Source organism: Zea mays, chromosome 5 (genome assembly GCF_902167145.1).
Source record: "Zea mays cultivar B73 chromosome 5, Zm-B73-REFERENCE-NAM-5.0, whole genome shotgun sequence".
Taxonomy (NCBI): domain Eukaryota; kingdom Viridiplantae; phylum Streptophyta; class Magnoliopsida; order Poales; family Poaceae; genus Zea; species Zea mays.
The window spans coordinates 211,572,487-211,589,422 of NC_050100.1; the positions used below are offsets into that span (position 1 = coordinate 211,572,487).

Here is a 16,936-nt window from a genome sequence, read left to right on the forward strand (position 1 = left end):
CCGTCAAGCACACCCTTGAGGAGTGCGTCATGCTTCGGCGCCACTTCCACAGGGCCGGGCCACCCGCGGAGGGTGGCAGGGCCCGCGACGACGACAAGAAGGAAGATCACCAAGTAGGAGAGTTCCCCGAGGTCCGCGACTGCTTCATGATCTACGGCGGGCACGCGGCGAATGCCTCGGCTCGGCATCGCAAGCAAGAGCGCCGGGAGGTCTGCTCGGTGAAGGTGGCGGCGCCAGCCTACCTAGACTGGTCCGACAAGCCCATCACCTTCGACCAAGCTGATCACCCCGACCACGTGCCGAGCCCGGGGAAATACCCGCTCGTCGTCGACCCTGTCATCGGTGACGTTAGGCTCACCAAGGTCCTTATGGACGGGGGCAGCAGCCTCAACATCATCTACGCCGAGACCCTCGAGCTCCTGCGCGTCGATCTGTCCTCCGTCCGAGCAGGCGCTGCGCCCTTCCACGGGATCATTCCCGGGAAGCGCGTCCAGCCCCTCGGACGACTCGACCTCCCTGTCTGTTTCGGAACACCCTCCAACTTCCGAAGGGAGACTCTGACGTTCGAGGTGGTCGGGTTCCGAGGAACCTACCACGCGGTGCTGGGGAGGCCATGCTACGCGAAGTTCATGGCCGTCCCCAACTACACCTACCTGAAGCTCAAGATGTTGGGCCCCAACGGGGTCATCACCGTCGGCCCCACGTACAAACACGCGTTCGAATGCGACGTGGAGTGCGTGGAGTACGCCGAGGCCCTCGCCGAGTCCGAGGCCCTCATCGCCGACCTGGAGAGCCTCTCCAAAGAGGTGCCAGACGTGAAGCGCCATGTCGGCAACTTCGAGCCAGTGGAGACGGCTAAGACCGTCCCCCTCGACCCCAGTGGCGACGCCTCCAAGCAGATCCGGATCGGTTCCGGGCTCGAGCCCAAATAGGAAGCAGTGCTCGTCGACTTTCTCCGTACAAACGCCGACGTCTTCGCGTGGAGTCCCTCGGACATGCCCGGCATACCGAGGGATGTCGCCGAGCACTCGCTGGATATTCGGGCCGGAGCCCGACCGGTCAAGCAGCCTCTACGCCGATTCGACGAGGAGAAGCGCAGAGCGATAGGCGAGGAGATCCACAAGCTAATGGCAGCCGGGTTCATCAAAGAGGTATTCCATCCCGAATGGCTCGCCAACCCGGTGCTTGTGAGAAAGAAAGGGGGGAAATGGCGGATGTGTGTAGACTACACTGGTCTCAACAAAGCATGTCCGAAGGTTCCCTACCCTCTACCTCGCATCGATCAAATCGTGGATTCCACTGCTGGGTGCGAAACCCTGTCTTTCCTCGATGCCTACTCAGGGTATCATCAAATCAGGATGAAAGAGTCCGACCAGCTCGCGACTTCTTTCATCACGCCCTTCGGCATGTACTGCTATGTCACCATGTCGTTCGGTTTGAGGAACGCGGGTGCGACGTACCAGCGGTGCATGAACCATGTGTTCGGCGAACACATCGGTCGCACGGTCGAGGCCTATGTCGATGACATCGTAGTCAAGACAAGGAAAGCTTCCGACCTCCTCTCCGACCTTGAAGTGACATTCCGGTGTCTCAAGGCAAAAGGCGTCAAGCTCAATCCCGAGAAGTGTGTCTTCGGGGTGCCCCGAGGCATGCTCTTGGGGTTCATCGTCTCCGAGCGGGGCATCGAAGCCAACCCGGAGAAGATCGCATCCATCACCAGCATGGGGCCCATCAAGGACTTAAAAGGTGTACAGAGGGTCATGGGATGTCTCGCGGCCCTGAGCCGTTTCATCTCACGCCTCGGCGAAAGAGGCCTGCCTCTGTACCGCCTCTTAAGGAAGGCCGAGTGCTTCACTTGGACCCCTGAGGCCGAGGAAGCTCTTGGGGACCTGAAGGCGCTCCTCACCAAGGCGCCTATCTTGGTGCCCCCAGCCGATGGAGAAGCCCTCTTGGTCTACGTCGCCGCGACCACTCAGGTGGTTAGCGCCGCGATTGTGGTCGAGAGGCAAGAAGAGGGGCATGCATTGCCCGTTCAGAGGCCGGTTTACTTCGTCAGCGAGGTACTGTCCGAAACCAAGATCCGCTACCCACAAGTTCAGAAGCTGTTGTATGCAGTGATCCTGACGAGGCGGAAGTTGCGACACTACTTCGAGTCTCACCCGGTAACTGTGGTGTCATCCTTCCCCCTGGGGGAGATCATCCAGTGTCGAGAGGCCTCGGGCAAGATTGCAAAGTGGGCGGTGGAAATCATGGGCGAGACCATCTCGTTCGCGCCTCGGAAGGCCATCAAGTCCCAGGTCTTGGCGGACTTCGTAGCCGAATGGGTCGACACCCAGCTACCGACGGCTCCGATCCAACCGGAGCTCTGGACCATGTTTTTCGACTGGTCGTTGATGAAGACGGGAGCCGGCGCGGGCCTACTCTTCGTATCACCCCTCGGAAAACACCTACGCTATGTTCTACGCCTCCATTTCCCGGCGTCCAACAATGTGGCTGAGTACGAAGCTCTGATCAACGGATTGCGAAACGCCATCGAGCTAGGGGTCCGACGCCTCGACGCTCGCGGCGACTCGCAGCTCGTCATCGACCAAGTCATGAAGAACTCCCACTGCCGTGACTCGAAGATGGAGGCCTACTGCGATGAGGTTCGGCGCCTGGAAGACAAGTTCTACGGGCTCTAATTTAACCACATCGCTCGGCGCTACAACGAGACTGCGGACGAGCTGGCAAAAATAGCCTCGGGGCGAACAACGGTTCCCCCGGACGTCTTCTCCCGGGATCTGCATCAGCCCTCCATCAAGATCGACGACCCTCCCGAGCCCGAGGTACCCTCGGCACAACCCGAGGCACCCTCAGCTCAACCCGAGGTACCCTCGGTCTCCGAGGGCGAGGCATTGCGCATCGAGGAGGAGCGAAGCGGGGCCACGCCTGATCGAAATTGGCAGACCCCGTACCTGCAATATCTCCGCCAAGGAGAGCTGCCCCTCGACCGAGCCGAGGCTCGGCGGATAGCGCGACGCTCCAAGTCGTTCGTCCTGCTGGGCGATGAGAAGGAGCTCTACCACCGCAGTCCCTCGGGCATCCTCCAGCGATGCATCTCCATCGCCGAAGGTCAGGAACTCCTGCAAGAGATACACTCGGGGGCTTGCGGCCATCACGCAGCGCCCCGAGCCCTCGTCGGGAATGCTTTCCGGCAAGGCTTCTACTGGCCAACGGCGGTGGCTGATGCCACAAGAATTGTCCGCACCTGCAAAGGGTGTCAATTCTATGCGAAGCAGACCCACCTGCCCGCTCAGGCTCTGCAGACGATACCCATCACCTGGCCCTTCGCTGTGTGGGGTCTGGACCTCGTCGGCCCTTTGCAGAAGGCGCCCAGGGGCTACACGCACCTGCTGGTCGCCATCGACAAATTCTCCAAGTGGGTCGAGGTCCGACCTCTGAACAGCATCAGGTCCGAGCAGGCGGTGACGTTCTTCACCAACATCATCCATCGCTTCGGGGTCCCGAACTCCATCATCACCGACAACGGCACCCAGTTCACCGGCAGAAAGTTCTTGGACTTCTGCGAGGATCACCACATCCGGGTGGATTGGGCCGCCGTAGCTCATCCCATGTCGAATGGGCAAGTAGAGCGTGCCAACGGCATGATTCTACAAGGGCTCAAGCCTCGGATTTACAACGACCTCAACAAGTTTGGCAAGCGATGGATGAAGGAACTCCCCTCGGTGGTCTGGAGCCTGAGGACGACGCCAAGCCGAGCCACGAGTTTCACGCCGTTCTTCCTGGTCTACAGGGTCGAGGCCGTCTTGCCCACTGACCTGGAATACGGCTCCCCGAGGACGAGGGCCTACGACGATCAAAGCAACCAAGCTAGCCGAGAAGACTCGCTGGACCAGCTGGAAGAGGCTCGGGACAAGGCCTTACTACACTCGGCGCGGTATCAGCAGTCCCTGCGGCGCTACCACGCCCGAGGGGTCCGACCCCGAGACCTCCAGGTGGGCGACCTGGTGCTTTGGCTGCGGCAAGACGCTCGAGGGAGGCACAAGCTCACGCCCCCTGGGAGGGGCCATTCGTCATCGCCAAAGTTCTGAAGCCCGGAACGTACAAGCTGGCCAACAGTCAAGGCGAGGTCTACGGCAACGCTTGGAACATCCAACAGCTACGTCGCTTCTACCCTTAAGATGTTTTCAAGTCGTTCACATACCTCGCACCCACGCAAAGTTTAGTCATCAAGGAAGGGTCGGCCTCGCCTCGGCAAAGCCCGACCCTCCCTCGGGGGCTAAAAGGGGGGGGAACCCCCTCTGCGTCGAAATTTTCCTCGAAAAAGGTCTCTTCTGCCAGAATATCTTTCGTGCTTTTTGACTACTTTGAAAAGTGGATCCTGAAAACGACGGAGTACACGTAAGCAGCCAAGGCTGACCGAGCCGAGGGACTCCTACGCCTCCGGGATACGGATACCTCACTCATCACCTTCTGCGATAAGTAACTCGCGTTCGGATAAAGTGATTCCACAGACCGAACAAGTCTTCATGTTTGGAAGTTCTTCTGCCGAAGTAATCCTTCGAGCCTTCTCGACTGAGTCGGTGGCAGGGCCTCATGGACGGGTGAAAGTACGCGTAAGCGGCAAGGCCGACCGAGCCGAGGGACTCCCACGCCTCCGGGATACGGATACCTCACTCATCACCTTCCGCGAGAAGCAACTCCCACTCACACAAACATCCCTGTTACCGACAAAAAAGTCCAGATACTCGAAACAAGAGGAAAGGAGACGCAGCTTTACAACACAGTGAGGGCGTGTATTCTAGCCTCGGCGGCTGCAGAAGGCACACGCTATAAGACACTCTGACCCTGCAGGCTCGGGTCTTGACGTTGGAAGGGGGCAGCAACACCCTCGGCATCGACGACACCTTCGGCGAGGCCCGACCTAGCCTCGGACGGCGACGCGGTCCGAGGATCTCCGCTCCGAAGGACGACGTCATCACCACGCCCGGGCAATCGCTGCCAGGGACTTCTCCGGGAATCCGGCCCGAGCAGGCGGCTCGGCCGGTCGCCCCTGGGGCCTCGGCCGACCATCTCCCGAGGGCGCCAGCCCGACCTGAGGCCTCGGCTGATCAACTCCGACGTCGGTCCCGCCAACGGACAACCCGGCTAGGCTCCGGCCAACCAGGTTTCATTTTCGAGCCGACTCCGCCTCTGTTCATACTGATATCGCTACCCCTAGCCTCGGCTCGTCGAAGAGCGGCCGAGGGGTCCCTTTAACTAAGCTAGAGGAGCCTCGGACAGCAAGGCCGACCGAGCCGAGGGACTCCTATGCCTCCGGGATACGGATACCTCACTCGTCACCTTGACACGGGGCGACTCATGCTTGGTGAAGCGGTTCAGATAATCAACAGACGAGTCTTAGCGCTCAAAAATGAGGAAAAAACACGGCTCCGCGCCGTAATTACATACATGTTCAGGCCCCGAAAGCCGTAATGAACAAAAAACACCGGCATTCGAAGTGCCATTACAAACGGAACTCCGGTTCCCCCCTCCGCAGGTACGAACCGCCCCACTCGATAGGGGTGGGCCTGCGGAGCAACAGAAGACTGACGAGCGGCTCGCCGCCGCCCGCTCCGACTACGGCGACAACGGCCCCCGCTCCGGATGGCCGAGCTGCAGCAGCGCAGGCCTCAGGGTGGGCGCTACTGCGAGCTTGCCCCCGCCCACGACGACGCTCGAGGGGCGAGGACAAGTACGAAGAACCGGAAGCCCGAAGCGCGGATGGTGGCGGCGATCCCGTCGGCGACGGGGACTTCTCGAGCCGTTTCCACCTCGGCACCGACGGCAGGGGCCATCAGCCCCCCGGCAGATCCCCACTCAAATCCTCCCGGATGAGTGGGGGACTGGCCTCTGCACAAAGGCGCCATCCCGGTGCAAAGGCAGAACCACCCCAGAACACGAACGCCGCCCTAGCAGCGCGCGGCATCTGGGGCGGTCCTCCCGTGTACAGGCGCGGCAGGCACCCCCCGACAGAAGAGGCCGCCGGGAGCCAAGCCGGCAAGCCCGACACGCTGGGGATGACGACGTCCGCCATCGACCAGCCCCGCGTTGTCGAAGTCCGGGCCGCCCGCAGGGCCAGTGAGCGCCCTCTCCCGCGAACACCGCGGGAGAGGGCGACCCACGAACCCGTGCGGGAGGTAGAGCGTCGGCTCAGCCTGGCCCCCACCTCAGCGAGGATGATGAACATCCTTGAAGCTGAGGATGGGACCAAGATCGCAGCCCGGTTTGCTTCTCCCCACCCAGGAGCTAGTGGTCACCGTCTCGGGTGACCGCCGGCGGGGGGGGGGGGGGGGGGGGTACAGCCGGGCTGCATGATGAAAATCCTTGAAGCCGAACGATGGCTGAAAGGTACCAACTCCCACGGAGTTGCGTCCCTCCAACGACGAGGCAAAAAGACGGCGGGTATCCCCCATCCGGGGGCTTGGAAGGTGGAAAGACGCGGTGCATAAGGGAGCGAGAAGACACGGTCGCCTTTTGAAAGGGGTCACCCTCCTTTTAAAGGCAACTCTCCCTGCTTGCACCCCCAACCGTCACGGGCTGAGTCTTCTCCAACACGCTCCAAAGCCCTCCCCTGTGGCGCGGGGGCTGGGTCCCGCATGTCATGCAGACCGGCTCCGAGCAGAAGAAGTCAAACCGCCGCGCGTGGTGCACGCAACCGCCCAGCGGTTACAAGTGACCCTCCACTTTTGCCCAGACCAACGGGCGAAAGAGGCGGGCAGCCATGCAGGCGGCATGCAACCGCGCCAAGTGGACGCGCTTCTCCGACTCCCGACACGCCAGCATGGAGGCCCAGGCCCACGCGTCGCGCAACCGGCGCGCCGGATGCTGCATGCAAGCAACTGCACCGCCACTTGCGCCACCACCGCGCCTCCTCGATTGCGGAACCAATACCGCGACTCGAGGCGACCCAGCGCGCGACCCAGCAGCGCCAGCCTGACGCGGCAGTCAACGCGGCCAAAAGTGGGCCGGCAGTAATGACGGTGGCAGGCGCGCGGGAGCAGCGGTCACGTTGTCAGCCAAGCTCACGTCCCATCCGGGGGCAGCAAGAGAACCCCCTCTCACGGTGTGAAGACAACGCGCCCGTGATCCGTTCCTCGAACGGCTCGCGCACGCGCAACGGCCGCCCCGCCAACTACTCGCCCCGTCGCATTAACTCCGCGGCTGGACAGGCGGCGCTTCTGGCAGGAGCAGCGGGCGACGCTTCGCCTTCGCCGAAACAACCGCGCCAAAAAAAAGGTACGCCGCGTCGTTCGGTTTCGTATCCTTTTCCCTTTTTCCTCTTTCTCTATCTCTTGCGACAGGGACCGGGAAAGGGGGATACTCCGAAAGGGATCCTTCCCCGTGAAGGAACTAGGCTCCGAGCCTCCTTACTGATCAGAGGTTCGAAGGCTGGCCCCCCCCGAAGGGTTCAACAGCCGCCTCAGATCGCGTGGGCCCTACACCCACTACTGGTCAGAGGTTCGAAGGCCGGCCCCCCGAAGGGTTCCACGGCCGCCTCAGGCTACTCGGGCTCCGTGCCCATTACTGATCAGGGGTTCGAAGGCTGGCCCCCGAAGGGTTCGCAGCCGCCTCAGACGCCGAGCGAGGGATGACCAAGGGTATGTTCGATACATAACAAAGGCTCGGGCTGCGCTCCCGAGGTACCCTAGGACATTTCCGAGACCAGCGGGAGCGATCTTGCAACGGAATCCTATCGGAGGGAGGCATCGAGCCCTCGGACCCCGTCGCCAGGGGACCGAGTCCGGCAGATCACCCGCAGGTACTTTTGGTCGTGCCTCTGGGCCCCTAGCCGACCCCTAACGAACGGGGCACGGACGTCCACTCGGATTACCCGCTTGCAGCTCATCGGAGACACCATGTTCGGCGCCCATCGAGGGTAACATGACGCTCTCCCCCCTCCTCCTTGCGGAAAGGCGACGCAGGGGCGTATGTAAAAAAGCCGAGTCTGTCCCTGATCGCCCTCTTGCCCTGTGCAGAGGCTCGGGGGCTGCTCTCGCAAACCCGGCTCCGGCCAAACCGTTGACAGCGTCGACATACCAGCCCGAGAACTTGGGCCCCGACCGTACACCCGGGCTACGGCCAGCTCGCATGAGGGAACAACCAGACCAGCCGAAGCATTACGCAAGGCATTAAGACCTCGAAGGAGTGAAACCACTCCTCCGAGGCCTCGGGGGCTACACCCGGCGGGTGCGCTTGCGCGCACCCACCGGAACAAAATGCAACCGAGAAAGGCTGGTCCCCTTGCAAAAAAGTGCGACGAAAGCCCCCAAGCGAGTGCTAACACTCCCTTCGAGGCTCGGGGGCTACTGTCGGGGACCATAATTAGGGGTACCCTCAAGGCTCCTAATTCTCAGCTGGTAACCCCCATCAGCATAAAGCTGCAAAGGCCTAATGGGTGCGATTAAGTCAGGGATCAGTCCATTCGAGCGACTCGATCACGCCTCGCCCGAGCCTAGCCTCGGACAAGGGCAACCGACCCCGGAAGATTTCCGTCTCGCCCGAGGCCCCCCCTCCAACGGCGGACACATCTTCGGCTCGCCCGAGGCCCTGCCTTCGCTAAGAAGCAACCCTGACTAAATCGCCGCACCGACCGACCAAATCGCAGGAGCATTTAACGCAAAGGTGGCCTGACACCTTTTTCCTGACACGCGCCCTCCGGCAGAGCCGAAGTGACCGTCGTCACTTCGCCGCTCCACTGACCGGTCTGACAGAAGGACAGCGCCGCCTGCGCCACTCCGACTGCAGCGCCACTTGGCAGAGTGATGCTGACAGGAAGCCAGGCCCTGCCAAAGGCACCATAGGAAGCTCCGCCCGACCCAGGGCTCGGACTCGGGCTAAGACCCGGAAGACGGCGAACTCCGCTCCGCCCGACCCAGGGCTCGGACTCGGGCTAAGACCCGGAAGACGGCGAACTCCGCTCCGCCCGACCCAGGGCTCGGACTCGGGCTAAGACCCGGAAGACGACGAACTCCGCTTCACCCGACCCCAGGGCTCGGACTCGGGCTAAGACCCGGAAGACGGCGAACTCCGCTCCGCCCGACCCCAGGGCTCGGACTCGGGCTAAGACCCGGAAGACGGCGAACTCCGCTCCGCCCGACCCAGGGCTCGGACTCGGGCTAAGACCCGGAAGACGACGAACTCCGCTCCGCCCAACCCAGGGCTCGGACTCGGGCTAAGACCCGGAAGACGACGAACTCCGCTTCGCCCGACCCCAGGGCTCGGACACCGCCCTGGCCTCTGCCGACGACCTCCGCCTCGCCCGACCCAGGGGCTCGGACTCGGCCTCGGCCATGGAAGACAGACTCGACCTCGGCTTCGGAGGAGCCTCCACGTCGCCCAACCTAGGGCACAGGCCAGCCACGTCAACAGGAAGCGCCATCATCACCCTACCCCGAGCTGACTTGGGCCGCAGAGAATAAGACCGGTGTCCCATCTGGCTGTCTCCACCAGATAGGCAATGATGGCGCCCCGCATGCCCTGTGACGACGGCGGCTCTCAGCTCTCTTACGGAAGCAGGAGGACGTCAGCAAGGACACAACCGCTCCAACAGCTGTCCCTCCGCCAGGCTCCGCCGCTCCTCCGACGGCCACGACATCACACTAGTTGAGTTCCAAGATCTCTCCGGCTGCCACATTGGCATGTACACAGGGCACTAGCTCTCCCTCGCTAGACACGTAGCACTTTGCTACACCCCTATTGTACACCTGGATCCTCTCCTTGCGTCTATAAAAGGAAGGACCAGGGCCCTCTTAGAGAGGGTGGGCCGCGCGGGACGAGGACGGGACATGCGCTCTCTCGGGGCCGCTCGCTTCCCTCACCCGCGTGGACGCTTGTAACCCCCTACTGCAAGCGCACCCGACCTGGGCGCGGGACGAACACGAAGGCCGCGGGATTCCCACCTCTCTCGCGCCGGTCTCCGGCCGCCTCGCTCCGTTCCCCCCTTCGCGCTCGCCCACGCGCTCGACCCATCTGGGCTGGGGCACGCGACACTCACTCGTCGGCCTGAGGGACCCCCCGGTCTCGAAACGCCGACACTTAGAATATAGGATTGAAGTATATGTTGATCTATTTATTTAATGAAATAAATAAAAAGGGAATCCTAGGAGTTAAAATATATTTAAAGTTTGTGAGATTAGTGTAATGCATTTCAGGGATTCATTTTTGGTTTAACCTTTAGACCCTAATGTGATAAATAGAATTAGATATGTAATTATGGATAATGTTTAAAGGATATTCAAATTCCTAAATAAGAGTAGTTCATCTTATAATGTAATCTTTTCTTTGATTAATTATCACTCTATTTTTAGGTTATGTTTCAACACTTAGAGAGTAATCAATTCCCCCAATTAAGATTGGTTCATTTTATAACTTGATATCATTCCCCTGTACTTAATACTATACCTTTTTGAGTTGTGTGCCAACGTTTGTACATGTTTGATGTGATGTTCATTTTTACCTTCCAAAAGTATTGAATGAATGCTCGCTTCACTTAGACAACGAGCAGCTCATGGTTCCTGAGTGTGTTGCCGAAGATCCCTCTGAGCAACAACCTGGTGAAGGCAAGTGTCTTCTGACCTATTATGTCCTACTTTACTTTATAATTCACTGTCCCGCATTACTTTATTGAAAACCTAAGGATTGACTAGTCTGTATTTACCTTACCCTTATTTATCTTTTTGGGTTAATCATGGTTATCTTATGCTATTGCTTTAACTTAATCAATGAACATGATGTGATCTTTTATGATACGATGATGTTATCCTGATGGGGTTCTTATGATTCTTTAGGGGGCTCAGGCTGTTTCCTAAGTACATCTCCGTAAGGCCCTGTTGGGGAGTGACAATCCGGGATAACAGTGCAACCATGAGGGTGGAATGGGACGCCCTTAGCTGATTAATTAGAGGAACCAGAGGAGTAGTTGGCTTCACCGTAGGGCCGTCAATGGGGTCCGTGCACAGTACTTGCCCTGCCGAGGTTGGTTGTAGAGGTTCTTTGATTTGGTTTTGTTAGTCACCCTTCCTTTGGGGAGATGTACTGTGTTTATCAAACTAGAGAAACCTAACGGGTGGCTATGACCTCTGGGAAATCTTTGTAAAGGCTACGTAGTGAGACCCTGCTAGGTCACCTTGGTAGTGATCAATGGGGAGGCTAAAACCCCGGGCAGAATGGGAATCACGGCTTGTGGGTAAAGTGTGCAACCTCTGCAGAGTGTTAGAAACTGGTATATCAGCCGTGCTCACAGTTATGAGTAGCCTTGGGATTCTCTTCGATTAGAAGAACTTTTGTTACTTATATGATGATGATTAGCAATGATGGTTATAAATATGATCTCTAGTATTTCCTCTTGGAGGGAGTGCCTTTGGGTAATAACTGGGTTATTACTAAAACTTGGCTCTACTTATAGTAATAAAACTTGACCAACTAAAAGCGACGGCTTAACCTTAACTCCACATACAACTAGTCCACTTTAGCCAAACGAGACATTTGCTGAGTACGTTGATGTGTACTCACCTTTGCTTTACAAAACACCCCACCCCATGTTGTCCCCACTGTTCTCAGTGCTCAGGAGGTGAAGCTGATAACATGGAGGACTTTGAGGAGTTCTAGGACTACGACGAATTCTAGTTTACTTTAGTGGTAAACCCCCAGTCAGCTGCCTGTGTAGGCTTATCTTCTACGTTTCGTTACTCTGCACTTTGATTTAATGTTGAACACTAAGTTTATGTAATAGACTCTGTGGTGTATCAGACATCTTGATGTAACCAAGTACCTTTCTGCTATTTAATTCAAGTATTGTGTGATGATGTCCAATTATGTAATCACTGTGTATGTGAGTTCTGATCCTGGCACGTACATGGTTCGTATTCGGTTTACCTTCCAAAACCGGGTGTGACAATAACATTTTATTGCCAGAATGTATAACTAAAGGACATTTTCTCTAATTATCAATACAGAGTGCATGCTATAAAGGTGTGGAAGTTTGGGTTACCCGAAAAATTGGTTCTGGTAATTAAAATTTCGGGTTCTAAGAATCGTTACCCAAAATTTCAGTGGTTTTATATTACCTACAAATTCGGGTATCCGAAAAATCGGGTTCGAATTCAGGTATTCCCGAATTACCCAAACTAAGATGTGCTTGTTGGGCTTGTACTATCCAACTACCCAACTTATAAAGGGTATGTTCGTTTCAACTTTTCTCTAATGAGTTTTTTTGAGAATTCGGCTGTGGGGAGAATCTAGTCGTAGAGAGAATTTAGATGTGAAGAGGAAGATAAAGAGGTGCATATGGTTTATGATTTAGAAAGTGACGAGTTCTTATTAACCTGATGACTCGGTCGATTGTATGTTCATGTTGACTTTAGACGGTTTTTACTAAATTAATTTTCACAAAAGTGAGCTAAAAAGATGGACGTTTGATAATCTTCAGCAACTTCTGGTTGCGAGAAGTTAAAAAAAACTGAAACAAACCGAACAAAAAATGTTACATGCTTTTCCTCACAAAAACTACACATTGACTCGACATCTTAGTGTAGACTGTAGTACAATGCCTTCCCGTTGACCTCAAGAAAATGCAATTCATGGAGCACTCCAATTCGATGTTTTCCTACTTCGCAGGCACTCACTTTCACTTCCCATCAGCTAACCCTCTCCACAATTCCAATTTCCAAATGTTGCGTTTTTCTTTTTACAACATCCATCCGACTCGGAAGAAACTAAAATTCTCAGCGCCCTTCCCTTGCGTTGTGAGATCAAGAATGGACAGTCCAAAATCAGAAGAATTTAGCAATAAACAACAGTGTAATTGAGCAGATCCAGTCCCTACCAGTGTGAAGATGTCCCTCAAAAAAATCAGAAAGAGACGAAAAATGCTGATACATACAGCCTAGTAGTTGCTCACTGCTGAGCGCTGACCATGCATCCATCACTTCGTGAAAGACCACAACCAACTTGCACGTTTCGCACACCCCTACCCGGCAAGCTCATGTTCCGTGCTGCCCCTTCACACCTCGCCTTCCCCCAACCTTCCGGTAGCGCTGGACCTGGACCCGATCTGACCAACCCACCCCACATGGAGGTGCACATCCACCGTCCGTTCCAGCCTAAACAAACCCTAAAGTCCCGGATCCGCCGTGCCACACTCTATACGCGCTGCTGTATTCCCCACCAACCACGTCCGATCCCTCCGCTAGCCGAACCCGCCGTTCGGTGTTCGACAATCCGCACCGGATCAGCCTACCCGGCGAATCGAAACAACCAGCATCAGCATGGAACCACCGCCATGTGGGCCACCGCGCGGGGGAGACGCGGATCCACCGGCCCCGCCCGATCGGATGGCCAGCACGCGCGCGATTATAGGCGTTGTGGTTACGCGCGGCGGCGGCGCAGCGGAGATAAAAAGGCATCCCCCAGGAAAGCATCGCCCCCCTCTCACTCGCCTCGACGCGCCTCTGAAAGTTCGGAGCCGCCGGCCCGTCCGCCTCCCTCTCCGCCTCCCGTCCCCAAGGGTGAGTCTTGCGTCCCACCAGGCTTCTCTCCCGTCCTCTGTCCCCGATTTAAGGCCCATGCTCTCGTTCCTATTTGTGGCGATTGGTCCGGCATGCGTGCTGTTTGTGGTAGATAGATCTGCTCTGCACGTCTGCGTTCGTCACGTATAGGTTGGATTGTTCGTGTGGTAGCCTCGGCCGTTGGTGCTCATTCAGATCGGTGCTTCCTGCGTCGGGTAAGGGCTATTGAGATTCTTCTAGTGGATCGTTCGTCTATACTTGAGATCTACTCCGTTTCTCCGTAGGTGTGTGTGCATCGCAGTGGATTTTATGTTCCGTTTGGCTTGCCTTGTAGATCTTCGTGTAATCTTTGTAGATCGCGAGGTTATGGTTATTGGTTAGTCAGTCGGGTAAGTGAGTTTTGACCGCTGTTTCGTGATAGTGACGGTGCCGCTTTAGATCTGTTTGTGTTCTTGGCCGTGGATGGCGATCTGACGGCAGACGCCCGTCCCAAAAATATTGGTTCAAGTGTTTGAACTGTTTAGACTATATGCACATATATCATGTGAAGGTCTTGATTACCATGCTCCCTGCACAAGATCTGCTTCATTCTGTTCGTGCACACCTATACCCTTGGCATGCTATCATCTTAATGGTTTTGGTGTAATTGAATTTTGGGGATCATGATGATTTTCATATGTTATAAAATCTGTGAACGTTAAAATTAATGAACTGTTTGAACATGCTAAAATGTACGGTATTTAAAACTAATTGATTCGTTTTTATGCATCTGTTCTATTCTTATGATTGCTATCAAAACTAGAGTTATGGAACATGAAAACTGTAAATATCAATGTCTGTATAATTGCACTTTTATCTGTCATTGACTTAATGTTTATACACAGGCTCTCTACTTCAATTAACTGTGTTGAGCTTTGGCTTTTACTCTGTTGAAACACAGAAAATAATGTTTGTTTCTGTAGCTTTGTTACTATATAATATGCATCTTTTTTACACAGTTAGACGTGGAGATCTGTTATTCTTTATGCACTATCCTAAGTTGTGTCTTGATATTATGTTGCAGCCAATAGTTTTCAAGTGGCAATGGCGGACCAGGCTAACCAACCCACTGTCCTTCATAAGCTCGGTGGCCAGTTCCACCTGCGCTCGATCATCTCTGAAGGTGTACGGGCCCGTAACATATGCCCATCTGTCTCATCTTATGAAAGGAGATTTGCCACAAGGAACTACATGACCCAGAGCCTTTGGGGCCCTTCAATGTCTGTTAGCGGTGGCATCAATGTCCCAGTGATGCAGACCCCGCTCTGTGCTAATGCTCCTGCTGAGAAAGGAGGCAAGAACTTCATGATTGATTTCATGATGGGCGGTGTTTCAGCTGCTGTTTCAAAGACTGCTGCTGCTCCCATCGAGCGTGTGAAGCTGCTTATTCAGAACCAAGATGAGATGATTAAGTCTGGTAGGCTATCAGAGCCGTACAAGGGTATTGTTGACTGCTTCAAACGTACCATTAAGGATGAAGGTTTCTCTTCCTTGTGGAGGGGTAACACTGCTAATGTTATTCGTTACTTCCCTACTCAGGTAGCCCACACCTTCCATCATATTTTTTACTCGGTAACATCTGTAAATATGTTGAAACACCGTGATCTTTCTTACCTAAGTGGTTGAATGTTCCTGGTGGCTTTGCAAGGTATACAAGTTACCGACTACACTTTAACTTGTACATTATTAATTTGTCTTCAAATCTTTGTCCCAGGCTTTGAACTTTGCATTTAAGGACTACTTCAAGAGGTTGTTCAACTTCAAGAAGGATAGGGATGGCTATTGGAAGTGGTTTGCTGGCAACCTGGCCTCTGGTGGTGCTGCTGGTGCTTCCTCTTTGTTTTTTGTGTACTCCCTGGACTACGCGAGAACAAGGTTGGCTAATGACGCGAAGGCTGCCAAGGGAGGAGGTGAAAGGCAGTTCAATGGGCTTGTCGATGTCTACCGCAAGACACTCAAGTCTGATGGTATTGCTGGGCTTTACCGTGGATTTAACATCTCCTGTGTTGGAATCATTGTTTATCGTGGTCTGTACTTTGGGCTCTATGATTCCATCAAGCCAGTTGTCCTTACTGGCAACCTCCAGGTTTGTCTAATTTCTGTCTCTTTCTATATATTGCTTGTGGGTTTGTAGTGTGAGCTATAATATGTTTCTCTCTCTTGCAGGACAATTTCTTTGCCAGTTTCGCTCTGGGTTGGCTGATCACTAATGGTGCTGGTCTTGCATCTTACCCCATCGATACCGTCCGCAGAAGGATGATGATGACATCTGGTGAGGCTGTCAAGTACAAGAGCTCCTTGGACGCGTTCCAGCAGATTCTTAAGAAGGAAGGGCCCAAGTCCCTGTTCAAGGGTGCTGGTGCTAACATTCTTCGTGCCATTGCTGGTGCTGGTGTGCTTTCTGGCTATGACCAGCTCCAGATCCTCTTCTTCGGAAAGAAGTACGGCTCCGGCGGTGCTTAAATGGAGAAATATGATGACGAACAAGAGCAGTGTGTGTTCCCGGTCCTTTCCAATCAGGATCTGGTGAAGTTTTTGCCTTTCATATCGAAGAAATTAATAATTCATGTAGAGGGAGGATTCTTCCAACAATTTGTTTTGGATGGAGACTTAGATCTCCAAACACTCGTAACTATCCTACTAGGTGGTGACATCGGTCCCCAAAAACATTTATGGTCATAGAGTCTGCCCTTCGTTTGTCAGTCGGGCAATTTTTCTTGCATACAATGCCTTCGTTTAAGTATCGGATGAGTTGCTGCGACTAATTATTTGTTTGTCTTTACCTTTTGCAATGCTTGATTGTTGATAGCATTGTTTTTGTCACTGGATTTCTTGTTAATGTTGCATTTGGTTTACGCGTTTGTCAGAGTGTCTTTGTAGAAGTTCTATAGCTTTGCGACATTGTTAGTCTGGGTTCAAATGGTTTGGCTACTAGGTAGTGTTGTCGTATGGAGCTCAAGAATTTTGTAGGTTCAAACCTTTTAGTTACCAGGGTAGCCGTTTGAAAAGCTCATGAAATTTTTAGGCTCAAACCGTTTAGCTACTACTCCCTCCGTCTCAGGATATAAGGCGTAACCACTTTTTATTCTTGTCCCACAATATAAGGCGTGCTCTCTCTATGCATACGTATATCGATGCAGTGGTATAGAGACAATTAAATGCATTTCTTGGTCTTTGAAACAGAGGTGGTTACGCCTTATATACTGGGACGGAGGGAGTACCAGTGTAGCCATTTGATGAAATGCCTCATCAAGTTATGTTATCTTATTAAATAAAATAAAAATACAATACTCGAATAAGGCAACCACTGTTACGCAAACAATCCTTCTGTGCAAACGTGTAAACAAACC

General features: G+C 54.6%; 1 protein-coding gene across 2 annotated transcripts; it reads left to right on the forward strand.

Annotated features, from left to right (window-relative positions):
* Positions 1 to 13,093: 13,093 nt before the first annotated feature.
* LOC542386 (adenine nucleotide translocator) lies at positions 13,094 to 16,419 on the forward strand. Of its 2 annotated transcripts, none has more exons than XM_020537585.2 (4): positions 13,094 to 13,762; positions 14,611 to 15,125; positions 15,301 to 15,672; positions 15,753 to 16,419. In XM_020537585.2, the coding sequence occupies exons 2-4, from the start codon at positions 14,631 to 14,633 to the stop codon at positions 16,047 to 16,049; spliced, it is 1,164 nt and encodes a 387-aa protein (XP_020393174.1). In that variant the 5' UTR covers positions 13,094 to 13,762; positions 14,611 to 14,630; the 3' UTR covers positions 16,050 to 16,419. The 2 variants fall into 2 exon arrangements, with proteins under 2 accessions (XP_020393174.1, NP_001105431.1); NM_001111961.2 differs by having other exon boundaries at positions 13,464 to 13,547; positions 15,753 to 16,351.
* The last annotated feature ends 517 nt before the right edge of the window (positions 16,420 to 16,936 follow it).